Below are 13,064 nucleotides of genomic sequence, written 5' to 3'. Positions count from 1 at the left end.
CCTCCTCCTCCTCCTCCTTCTCTTCCTCCTCCTCCTCCTCTCTCTGCAACACATCCAGGGAATCTTAACTAATCTACAAGCAAAGGAATTTGAGGAGTCAGGGATGGCCCAAACTTGGCTTTGCACACTAAAGGTAAATAAGGTTGGTTGGTGTTTGTGGCCTAATGTTTCTCATTAGCAACTAACTTTCTCATCATTAGCTGTTGAGAATGAGGGTCAGTTAACTTGTTGTCTGCTACAGGTGTGGTACCCAGATGCTCATTCTTCTCTTAGCAGAGTTATTGTGGTAGGAGGGCAGGCATGCCTGGGGTGGGATCTAGAAGGAGGGGATGAGGGGAATAGAAAAATCAATTTGTGTTGCTAGTGTAGATGTCAACAGTTAGAACTCTGAGTTTTTGTGAAAAGAAAACAGAGCCAAGTTCAGAAAATTCATTTTTTCATTTCAGGGAAACTGAATCTGTGGGACTTGGGAGAAAGTATTTGTAATAGCTCTACCTCACAACGAATAGCTTGAGTAGTACTTGCAGTACAATTGTGAAAACATTTTATTGAGATGTGATCTGAGTATGTGGCTAAGATGGCTAGCAGACACCTTCAGCAAGATCAGCCTAAGAACTTTCAAACTAGTTGAGGAAATATGACCTTCATGGTGGAAATAAAGAAGAACAAGACTTCCTTTGCCAAACCACTGACACAAAACCGGGCTTTTCATTTCACAGCAACATGTGCATAAACCAGTGAAACTATCTGAATGGAGCAACAGAACACCCCGCAGGATAAAGACACCAAAGTTTGTAGAGGCAGTATTTGCTCCTAGGGTCTAAGAAGGGGGGAGACAGATTTGATGTCAGAGTGCTCATTAATTCACTAAATCTAGCGATATTCTATTAATTTTTCCGAGTGGATGGTGATATTAAATTTAGCTTACTTGCCTTTCAAGAAAAATGTTTTGTGATTCTAGTCAGGAAGTTCTCACAGAATAGACTTTTTAAAAACAGAACGTATACTTTACAGAAATAGTTGTACCAGGATTTTAAAAATGTTCTCAGTGTTTCTAATTTTTATGCATACACACAGGCTTGGCCACTGGGAATAGTGACGGGAAGCCAGAACGTTATGGTTAGTGCTGTATATATACATATATACTGCTTTGGTCAAAGGGTTTGCTTCTGCAAAGTAGATATTGTGTTTACTTATATATCAAATTAAAAATGTAAGATGCAGAAGCTATTAAAGATATCCAGATGTGAATTATTGTGTTTCTTAAGGCAAGTCCTTTTGGCAGCCTCTCAAAATTTATTCTTTAACTAATATTTCATTCATATTTGTTAAAATGTGCACTCAAGTAGTAGCTAACCAGAGATAATTTTTTTTAGTCAAATAAGCGAATTTCTGTATTTTCTACCTATGTTCCCCACAACAATGCGCATCTAACATAAGCTAAATAAAATGGTGTAACTTCTGGACACGCTATATGGCCGGTTGCAGTGTGACCTGAGTGTAAAATAGCTTACGCAGCTCCCACTCTTACTGACAGTTTAGCCAAGGAAGTGCTTCTGACTAATTAAGAAGAAATGAAAAAAAAAAAAAGTACACAGATCAAAATAAATACAGGACAATGAAAAAGAACTTTCTAATAGAAAAAAATAATAAGCACATAAAAAAAGAAAGAAAAACCAAGGTTTTGAGAGAAAAAAATATTTAATATTTATTTTATGGTTTGTTTGTTTTTTCCTGTGTTCTAACTGAAAATACAGTGAACCCTTTTTAAAAGCTCTAAAATGCTCAACTCAGCTGGGCTAAATTTCCCATTCAACCTGTCTGATTAAATCTTCTACAGATTTTTCAGTCATTGTCCTGTTAGAACCCTTTTCAGAATCCATAATTACGAAGTTTAAAAATGTTGACAGATATTTTATTATTTTTTATTTTTATTTATCAACTTTAGAAAGAGAAAAGAAGGGAGAGAGAGACACATTGATTTGCTATTTCACTTATTTATGCATTCACTTGTTGTTTCTTGCATGTGCCCTGAAACCTTGGCCTATGGGGACAACACTCCAACTGAGTTACCCGGCCATGGCCGACAGATATTTTATTATTGAGCAATAACATAATGTTCATATAATTATTCTGAGAAATTTAAAGGCTGAATTTGTGCAAAAGGAATCTCCATTAATAAAGACAAGAATAATGAGCTTTATTTAAAATGGAAGAAGTGGGTTCCATATATATATGGAAGAACATTCGTGCACTTGGGGGGAGGGTCCCTCAGCCCGCCTGCACCCTCTCACAGTCCAGGACCCCTCGGGGGATGTCGCCTGCTGGCTTAGGTGGACATCCCCTGAGGGGTCCTTAGCACTGCTGCGAAGGTGGGAGAGGCTCCTGCCAGCACCACTGCGCTTGCCAGCCATGAGCCCGGCTTCTGGCTGAGCAGCGCTCCCCCTGTAGGAGCGCACTGACCACCAGGGGGCAGCTCCTGCATTGAGCATCTGCCCCCGGTGGTCAGTGCGCATCATAGCGATCAGTTGTCCTGCCGTTTGGTTGATTTGCATATTAGGATTTTATTATATAGGATATATATATGTATTTTTTTATTTTTAATCCTCACCTGAGGATATTTTCCCCATTGATTTTTCAGAATGGAAGGGAAGGGAGAGGGGAGAGAGAGGAGAGAGAAAAAGAGAGAGAGAGAAACATGCGACCCAACTGAAGATCGAACTTGTACCCTTTTGGTGTACCCCACAATGCTCCAACTAATGGAGACACCTGCAAGGGTCCATTAGTATCCTTCCACAGATGGTCTATGCTTATGTAAGCACATATATATAGTGGAAGGAGTTATGTTAGAACAAAAGCTTTCTGAAAAAAATCAAATTTGATGATCCATCATGTTAAAAGAAAAAAGTGTTTTACCACCTCCTTTGCTTATAAATGACTAGCAAAGAAATGATTTCCAACTAAAAAGAAAACATTCCATGCCTGATATACATGGGAAAGTCCCTTCCCACTCTTATACTTTATGACAACCCAAATGTCAGCTGGCAGAAATGATGTCTAGCCTTAAGATGTTATTTATTCAGATAGAAGATGAGCCAGTGGGATGGAGCAAGAGAAGTCAGGGTGGGGAAAATGCAGAGGATGCTAAGAAACAACGCACATTCCACAAGAATGAAAGACTTCTACTTACATTTTATCTAAATATGTATTCACATCTTCATCTTTTTCATAATCCTTGCACAGTTGGGCAACCAGAGCTCCATAGGTTAGGACAAAGAGATCTTTGTTCTGGAGAAAAATGGGTAGTTTCACGTTATAGGCAGTTACAAATAATACACTGCTCTGGCTTTTAGTTGGATGCAGACTTCCAGATCATCTGTTCACTTTTCTACTCTCCATTCTACCCATATTTGCATACATTGCTGGGGGTGGCGGGGGCATGGGGGACTATGAAATAAAATTAATTTCTTAACATAAGAAATCTTTCTCTGCCTTTGTTTGTATGGTATAACTTGCAATATTATTTTCATGGAGAAAGTTTCTGAAGAAATAGTAATTACTAGTATAAATTCCTGTTGTTCTAGAATGGCCTTTGGTAGATGCTGTCCATGTTTTCGGTTGGAGGCATAACTGGGTGAGACTTCTCATGAGTCTGCATACTTCCTAATGGGTTCCAGACCTGCCAGGAAGACCATCAGGATGAATCCAACTGCAGCAGGAAATTTATGGTTTTGTTCTTTATACTTAGAAGAAAAAAAAAGAGAACTTTTACTTCCGTATAGATCTCCAAAATATGCCTTATATTCAGAGTGAATTAAAAATTGAAACTGAGGCTGAAACCGGTTTGGCTCAGTGGATAGAGCATCAGCCTGCGGACTGAAAGGTCCCAGGTTCGATTCCGGTCAAGGGCATGTACCTTGGTTGTGGGCACATCCCCAGTAGGAGATGTGCAGGAGGCAGCTGATCGATGTTTCTCTCTCATCGATGTTTCTAACTCTCTATCTCTCTCCTTTCCTCTCTGTAAAAAAATCAACAAAATATATTTCAAAAAATAAAATAAAATAAAATAAAATAAAAATTGAAACTGAGGATAATTTAGGTTTGGTTTCGCATAGATAGGTTGAAAATACGGGAAACAACACAAAGCACAATCAATCCATTTTAGAAAGTCTCTGTTTTGCGTCTACCATGAATTCTATCTAAGAATGGAAAGGGGATATTAGAGATAATTTATTCCAATGTTCTCAGTCCTACAGAGGAGGGAATGAGGCCTCAGGAGAAATGAGTGACTTGCTCAACTAGCCAGAAGCTGGCAGAGCCGGGATGAAGCCTGAGACTGCAGGTCCCCCCTCCACACACAGCAATTATCGCTGAGGTGCACAAAAGAAGGCATGTTTTGAGTAGAAGTGGGTGGAAGATGGAGGTACTAGGGATTACCACTGTTGAAAATAATCTTATCTTGTGCATAATTACGTTTTTTCATGAAAGGTCAAATGTGGATTCCAGGTTAGAAGAGAGGTCCTTACCTCTAGGCCCAGGTGTCTTGGACAGATAGCCTAACCTGCAGGGGAAAATAAGGCCTGATAATATGTATTTAATTTCTTCTTTTAATCATGGACAGAAATGGCTCAACAAACCAATACAATTGTTTATTCAACAAAGGGGCTGCTATAAAATATTACATAATTTTGATCCAAATACTTCCAAAATTGGCCCAATACCACCAGTGTCTACTCCCTTACTTATCGGTTTATATCATGACAATGTTTTTAGTAGAGTAGAATATTTATTATCACTAAATAATTTTAAATGGATAGAATCTAAATATTATACAGCACATATGGACATAATTTATGTTGAAAAATATAAATTAAAATGTCATAAGTATATGTAGAAATATATTATATACATTAAGGACACTAATATATATAATCCAGGTATAAGCAAATAATAAATACATTAATATTTCTACCAGGAAAGAAAGGATGTAAAGCAAGAGATTTGAACAAAAATACTGTTAAACAAATCGTGGAAGGGTCATCATGTACTCAATTTTAATTTTGTTCTTATTTAAAAATTTCAAGAACCTAATAATAAGTCACAAGAAATGCCTATATTAGTACATTTCTGCTTAGTATATCAGGATCCACAGCAGAAAATAAATTACTGCTATGTGCCAATATTACATCACAAAAATAAGCAAAGGGGAAGGGAAAGGGGGGTGAAAACATAGTTACTATCACTAGCAAAAAAAAAAAAAAAGAATTTGAAAAGGAGATACCTATATACCATATCCTCAGCATTGTGTCCATTTATAAAGGCCAAGCTGAAATAATGGCATTTCCTTTTTCTTTTCTATCTCTCTTTCTGTCTATTTCTCTCTCATTATGAAGGGTGGGTACAAACTATATTTTACTTCCAGTGAGTTTTAAGTTCAATACCCGTAAAGGCCAGTTTTCTCCATTCTGCTTCATGGCCAAAGGCTGTACCTTGAACAACATATCCAATTGAGTCTCAAATCCATACAACTTATCACAAGGAAGGCCAATTTTAAAAAATAATCATTTTTTATATATGAAAAATATAATACCATTAGCTATTTCAGGAGGTTTGGGATATATTGGGATAAATATGAGTTTTTATCAAATGATGTAGGTACAATATAAATGATGTACAATATTTTTTAGCATTTGAGAGCCCCAGTAAAAATAAATCAAGATCCTAGAATGCCAGAGGGGGCATCTGTAGACATTTCAAACTGGGCTGTGCCTGGGTTAGTCATACAATTTTAAGTACCCACGGATGAAATTACTTAATTTTAAGCAATTGTCCATCAGTCGCTTGAAATAAATAACAGCGCTTTAAACTTAATGATGAGCTTTCACATATACTAGTATAACTTGTGAATGCCTAAACCTATAAGAGAGAATTAAGGAAAAATATCTACATCTAATCTGCAAATAATTGAGTTTTAAAAATAACTCTCAACTGGGAATATGTAGAAAAGATAATAACACATACCAAATTACAACAATAACCCCTTACATCTAGGACAAGGGAATCTATGTTTAAAGGCAATCTTTTAATCCCGAGTTTTTTGATCCTCTAGTCCTATTTAATTTAATATATAATCAACTATTTTCCATGCATTTCATTTCCTGTCTCCTGAAGTACAAAATACAACAAATTGCAAGTATGAAATACAAAAATATTGCTTAATCTTTTCACATTTTCTGTCAGAGACAAGAAAAATTTGACACTTTTGTAGATCTAACCAGTCGGAACAGAAGACCCTGGACTATGTAAGAATCGATTATTCTGTTACGGTACGTAAGAGATTGTTGTAACTATTCCCAGAGGTGTCGTTTACGATTCACTCCACCGAACACTCCCTTACTCCACTGAAAAACTCTACTTACGGCATCGCTTTGCAAAATAAATCAGAAGTCACTTAAAACATTTTCTCTGAACTAGAATAAAACATCTTTGAGAACATGTTGATAAAAAGATCTTACTATTTTGTGGTATTCTGGTTTTCTGGGTGCAGGGCGAGACATAGTGCTTGATAGATGAGGAGTGGGATCTTCGGTTTCTTTCCTTTGGCTTTGTTTTGTGTTTGCAAGTCCCCCCTCGCTTTGAGACACAAGTGCTACCTGCGTACTCCACTGCTTTTGCTTCTTGCTGCACTGAAGAGGACAGTCATAAACAGGACTCTGCTGTAGCTGGTACTTTCCCAGCCATCAAGTAAGTACGGCTCCACTTGTGAGGGTGAGTTGTAATCTAGAGGCATGAAAGCTGAGAGTAGGAAGTCAGACCAGAAGCACCATCTACTGAAAATTCTTTAGCCCAAGGGAGTATGAGAGTGGTGTTTTGCTCTCATGCCAAGGCATTGTTTTAAAATCACAAACAGAAACCCTCACAATCCAAGATAGATCTAAAGGTTAGCATTATTCAGTCTTTGTATTGATTGTTGTGTGAACTCAAGACAGGATCAGCAATCTATAGGCACTAAATCCTGGGTTCAGACCTAATCAACTCTAATGGGCATCACATTATCCCCCAAAGAATGGGTATCATAGACCCCATCTGGTGTGATTAGAAAATTTAAATATACCTGGTAACGTTTTACCCAGAACTAGCAATTTGAAGGAGTGATAGAATTTGGGGTGCTGATATTTTCTTATAAAACTGTTGCTCAAAATGGCTGCTCTACACTTTAATAATGTATGATGATCCTGGCAGAGAAAGCAAGCCCTTAGCTTCCTTTCAATAGTCCCTGAGATGTTGGCTATTGAAAGCTCTTTATTTACGCACAAGTATAGTTAAAGTTGAAACACGAAGCCCTCTCATCTTGGCAACTGCAGGGTGTGGAGGATCAAAACGTTTCCAGAAATAAAAGCATACAACTCAATTTAAGAAAGTAGTCTCTTACTTCATACAGCTTGAGTCAATTAGCCCTATGTGTTCTGGAAAATTCTTGCTATAAAGTGACAGACTACTGACGACTTTGAAGACGAGCATGGCATAGTTGAAAGAGCCCAGGAAGGTTTGGGAGGCTGAGGCTAAGCTGCAGTCCTACCATTTACTGGCTCTGTGACTTGGGCAAGCCATTTTATTGCTCTCCGGCTCAGTTTCCACATCTGCGAATGGCAGTAATAATGCCCACCTCACAGAATAATTGTGAGTATCAAAGAGATAATGTACACTATAAAGCACATTACAATGCACTATATAAACAATAATTACTAAAGATTATTGTTGAAGTTGAATATCTTGAATGGGATTCTACAATATTTAAGGTATTTCCATTAATGCCTTTGTTCTATGACCCCACTCTCAGGAAAATCAGTTTTGCTGGGTCGTAGGGTGGGGGGGGCTTTTCAGTAGCAGTTTAATAGCACCTTTATTTATGTAAACTTTACAGTTTACAACATGGTTTTAATTTTCTTTATTTCATTTTCATTCAACTACAGTCTGAGAAGTAGTCAGCATGGTAATCAATACCATGTTATAGGATAGGCATCTCAGTCAGAGAGGTTAGGAATTTTTTTCAATGTTAGCTCAGTAGTAGGCAACAAAGAGTGATTTAGGCTAAATTTGCTGATTCCAAATATAAAAACCTTTTTTTTTCTGAACACACTGTAACTACATTACAAAAATATTTTAGGGGTAGATTCACAAAAGCTACTAGTATGGTGACAGCATGTTGGTGGGCCCAGTATTGGGCAATTCTGGCTTCTGCATGAGAGATCCCTGAAAAAAGCATAGAAAAGTTTTGTGTACTTGGTGAGAGGGGAGAGATCATAGATTAGAAATCACACAAGATGGTACGGGAATCAATTTCACAAAACTCTAAAGGTGTGGTATGGTGACATCAGGGCCACCATGAGAATGGACATCGTGATGCAGCACTGCTCTTCCTGCAGCAGGACCACAGGGTTTCAGGCAGGTCCCTGCCAGAACTATTGTACAAAAGCACAGTCTGCGCAGGCTCAGCGGTAGGCATGGCCTCCAGGACAGTGGTTTGCTGGTTTTCAGGCTGTGCGATGCAGTTGCTGTAATAAGTGCAAATGGCACCAGGTGTCAGACCAGTGGCGTTGGGGTCAGACCAAACCTGGGTTCAGCAACTTTGGTACTTGGGTTTCATATAAAAAGAAGTAGCCTGGGGCACACAAGGCTCACTTGGATCTTCATTTAAATAGAAGAACGCAGGGAGGTTGTTTCAAACATGTACATGATCTATACCAGTGATGGCGAACCTTTTGAGCTCGGCGTGTCAGCATTTTGAAAAACCCTACCTTAACTCTGGTGCCATGTCACATATAGAAATTTTTTGATATTTGCAACCATAGTAAAACAAAGACTTATATTTTTGATATTTATTTTATATATTTAAATGCCATTTAACAAAGAAAAATCAACCAAAAAAATAAGTTCGCCATCACTGATCTATACTGACTGTCCTGGCGGCAAACTAGAAACAAGAGTCATTTCAAAATAATGCATACGTTTTTCCTCTTTTATTAAGAGTTCTTTCAGTGTCCTAGGCCTGAATTTGGACTGAGGTTGAAAATAAGATGCATTCTTCAGGCTCATCATAACTGCACTGCAGTGTCAATCAACCCAAGTAAATGGTGAGCTGGGCCACTCCCCTATGCTGGTCCTTTGGGAGGTACCTGGGCAGCTGAGTAGAGACTTGGGGAGAAGCTAAAAGAGAAAAATCTACTAACCCGTCAGCCATATAATCACCAGCTGAGAATCTCAGCTGCTGAGATCATCCCCAACTCTCAGACAAGGCGAAGCCACGTCCAGCTGTTGTAGGCAACGGGAATGGCACCAGATGTTAGACCGGTGAAGTCAGACCAAACCTGGGTTCAGCAACCTCCGTACTTGGGTTCTGGCTAGGAAAGAATTCAGAGTCCAGACCCAAATTGTAAGAGAGCATTTACTGGGTAAATGACAGAGGTAGAAGAAGTAATTCCTAGAAGAAATGGGCTTAAGAAACAAGTTCTAGAGGTAAAGGAAGGGCTCTTGGAGCTTGAGAGTGAGGCGGCTAATGGGGCCTCCAGGGAGGGGGAAAGGGAAGGAAAGGCATGGCTGAGCTCCTGGGAGGGAGAGCACACAGATGCTCTGTCCTAAGGGCTTTAAGGTGGAGATTTTAGGGGAGGTCCCAGGGGGAGATCTCAATAGAATATTCAGCAGTTTTCCAGGTGTGTCCTTTCTGGGTTGTGTTCTCCACTGATTGATTGGCTGGCCACAGGGCAGGGGGACATTATTCAATGCAGCTGGTCCTGACATCAGCCTTGGCTGGTTTTATTGCTTATCTGGGCCTGGAGCTGAAATACAACTAGGATCTAGATCAGTGGTTCTCAACCTTCCTAATGCCGTGACCCTTTAATACAGTTCCTCATGTTGTGGTGACCCCCCAACCATAAAATTATTTTCGTTGCTACTTCATAACTGTCATTTTGCTACTGTTATGAATCGTAATGTAAATATCTGATATGCAGGATGTATTTTCATTGTTACAAATTGAACATAATTAAAGCATAGTGATTAATCACAAAAACAATATGTAATTATATATGTGCTTTCCGATGGTCTTAGGCGACCCCTGTGAAAGGGTCGTTCGACCCCCAAAGGGGTCGAGACCCACAGGTTGAGAACCGCTGATCTAGATGTTATCTCTAGGGAGGAAAGGTCAGGAGGTCCAATCACCTGGGGTTAGGTCCTATTACCCTACAATTGTCCTGTGCAGCTGGGGCTTTTCCACCCTGATGACCCTCTGTACCTGGCCCATGGTCCTTGCTCTGCTCATGTCTGTCTAACTGCCTACAACACAGCTACCATACATCTTTCCCGGAGCTTATGGTTTTTCAGGCTTTATGTGTGGCCTAGTTTTAGATATATTGCTGGTAAGCAGCATGAATATTTTTAAATCACTCTACAGGTAAGTTTATTCCAGCTCTGGTGTGGTGGTTAACAGCATTATCCAGACCACCTGGGTCCTATCCTGTTTCTTTTATTCATCTCTGTGTGACCCTGTACAATTTCCTTAATCTCTCTATACCTCAGTTTTCTCATAGGTAAAAAAGCTGAGGATAATACTAGTACTTCATCATAGGGTGATTGTGGAGGGTAAATAAGATAAAGTTCTTAGAATAGTGCCTGCCATAGAGTAAGCATCAGTAATTAATTGTTAGCTATTTAATTTTTTCGTGTGAACATTGGTGTGTTTGGTCTCATTTCTACCATTATTTTGTTTTCCTTTTACCATCCTTTTCCCTTTGTTTATTATCTCTTTTCCTATCAATATTCTCTGTTTGTTTTCTCTGTCTTTTTTAATGCCCTATACACTGTATTTCTATTTTTTAATAATTCTACCTAAAACTTTACTGCTGTATTGAGATATAATTGATATGCAATTTAATGAGTTTTGACCTATGTATACAACCGTGAAGCCATCAAATCAATCAATATAATTGACATTTCCATCACTCTGTTTTGTGTTATCTTAGATTCTTTGACTATTTAGCATCCAATAATTACACGGCCACACTAATAGGCTAAGTAATTTACATCTCCTGTGTGATCCAGAGCCCATACTCTGAAGCACCTTCTCATCTGTCATACAACAAGCCAATATTTCCCCTACTCTGAATCAACCCAGGTCCTGGTACCAGACAAGTAGTGACAGCCCCTATGCCCCAAAGCCTGCCAGAATTCTTTAAACTAGCCAGCCCCAGGCTGGCTTCTCTGCCCTATCTTACCTTTTCCATGGAAACACCAGGAAAAGCTCTGGCCTAAGCTTTCCGCTCCGCCTTTCTGCCTCCTGACCAAACTTGGTGTTTCCCCATGTGGCCGTGGGTGGCCTGGCATGCCCCTTTCTCTTGGTAAATGTAAGTAATAAATTATTTTTTCAGTGGTATTGGCCTCTCTGTGTCATCACGAAATCATCTCCATAAATTGAAATCCTGTTGGTACAAATTGATACAATGCCCCCAAACTTTCTCATGCCTCTTGGTAATCTCTTTTCTCATTTCTCTTCCCCCATAACCTAGGCTAGTGGTCAGCAAACTCATTAGTCAACAGAGCCAAATATCAATAGTACAACAATTGAAATTTCTTTTGAGAGCCAAATTTTTTAAACTTAGATTATATAGGTAGGTACATTGTTATTAACTTAATTAGGGTACTCCTAAGGCTTAGGAAGAGCCACACTCAAGGGGCCAAAGAGCCGCATGTGGCTCATGAGCCGCAGTTTGCCGACCACTGACCTGGCAAGTGCTGGTCTATTTTCTGTCAGTATAGATTACCTGGTAATTCACACTTTTTAGCATTTTATATAGTCACACATTATGTATTCCTTCCCTTGAATTTTTTATTTAGGAAATGATTTTGAATTTATTCTTGTTATTGTGTTGTTTCCCGTTCACAGCTATTATAGGTAAAACTGCTATGGACATTCGTGTACAAGTTTTCTTGTGAACATATGCTTTCATTCTCTTGAGCAAATACCTAGGAGATAAATGAATGTGTTATACAGTGGATGTAGAGTTAACTTTTAAAGAAACTGCAATTTTTCAATTTTACAGTCCTACCATCAGTGTATGAAGGTTGCAGTTACTCTGCAATCCTCACCAACATTTGGTATGGTCAGTATTTTAGCCATTTTAGTAGTCATATATATTTATAACCATCTATTGCCTTAGTTGTATCTTTTAAAGAGTAGTTATTCCTACATCTTATAATTAAAGGAACATCTTAAGAATATCATATTTGTACTCATCATTATTTTTTACTCCAGGTCTTTCCTCAGAGTTCATTTTCTCCTTGCTGAAAATGTATGTTAGCAATCCTCTTACTGAGGTTCTGTGGGCAGCAAATTCTCTTAGTTTCATGTATTTTTATTTCACTCTATCTTGAATGACTGTTTACCTGGTATTAAGTTACTCTATGTTGTCTTCTGGCCTCTGTTGTTGCTGATTAGCGTCTCCTGCTAGTCTATTGTAAGTCTTTCATAGGTTATGTATCCCCTCTTTCTGCTAGCTTTTAAGAATATTTCCTTATTTTTCATACTCTGCAGTTTTACTATGGCATGTCTATATGTGGATTTATCTTTACACTATTCATACCATCTAACACTATTCTGATGTGAGAACTTTCTTTGATTCTGCAAAATTCTCATTTATTTCTCTTCAAATAAACAGATCATGGAGTTGCTTAATTTGTCTTCTATTTTCTTTCATTGGTTTTAAAAAATATGTTATTTATTTGCCTTTTTGTATTGCACTTTGGATGAATTCCTCAGCATTATGTTTCAATTCACGCATTATGTATTTAATCATGTCCAGTTGAGAGTTTCTTTGAAAACAGAAACTAATATCTTACTCACTTTTTATAAGCCCAACCAAGCCTAGTCAGGTGCCTTTTATATAGAAGTTATAAAAAATTTGATCATTTTATTTCTTCTTTATAGATATATAACTTTATTAATACCCAAATATTACATTTCCATAGAACAAAATATATTTTATAAACAAATTTACAACTTAATTTATAAA

At 38.2% G+C, this 13,064-nt stretch overlaps 1 protein-coding gene across 1 annotated transcript in view; it reads right to left on the bottom strand.

Annotated features, from left to right (window-relative positions):
- TRAPPC3L (trafficking protein particle complex 3-like) overlaps positions 1-6,753 on the bottom strand; it is a 37,943-nt gene extending 31,190 nt beyond the window's left edge. Inside the window, exons 1-2 of the mRNA XM_005884684.2 lie at positions 6,516-6,753; positions 3,191-3,288 (exon numbers count right to left, since the gene is read on the bottom strand). Of these exons, the coding sequence (XP_005884746.1) occupies positions 3,191-3,288; positions 6,516-6,557 (140 nt within the window). The 5' untranslated portion in view covers positions 6,558-6,753. The remainder of the gene's footprint in view (positions 1-3,190; positions 3,289-6,515) is intronic.
- Positions 6,754-13,064: the final 6,311 nt, after the last annotated feature.

The sequence above is a fragment of the Myotis brandtii genome, unplaced genomic scaffold (genome assembly GCF_000412655.1).
Source record: "Myotis brandtii unplaced genomic scaffold, ASM41265v1 scaffold847, whole genome shotgun sequence".
NCBI lineage: Eukaryota > Metazoa > Chordata > Mammalia > Chiroptera > Vespertilionidae > Myotis > Myotis brandtii.
The sequence above is the reverse complement of the archived record's forward strand: the minus strand, read 5'-3'. Positions and strand labels throughout refer to the sequence as shown.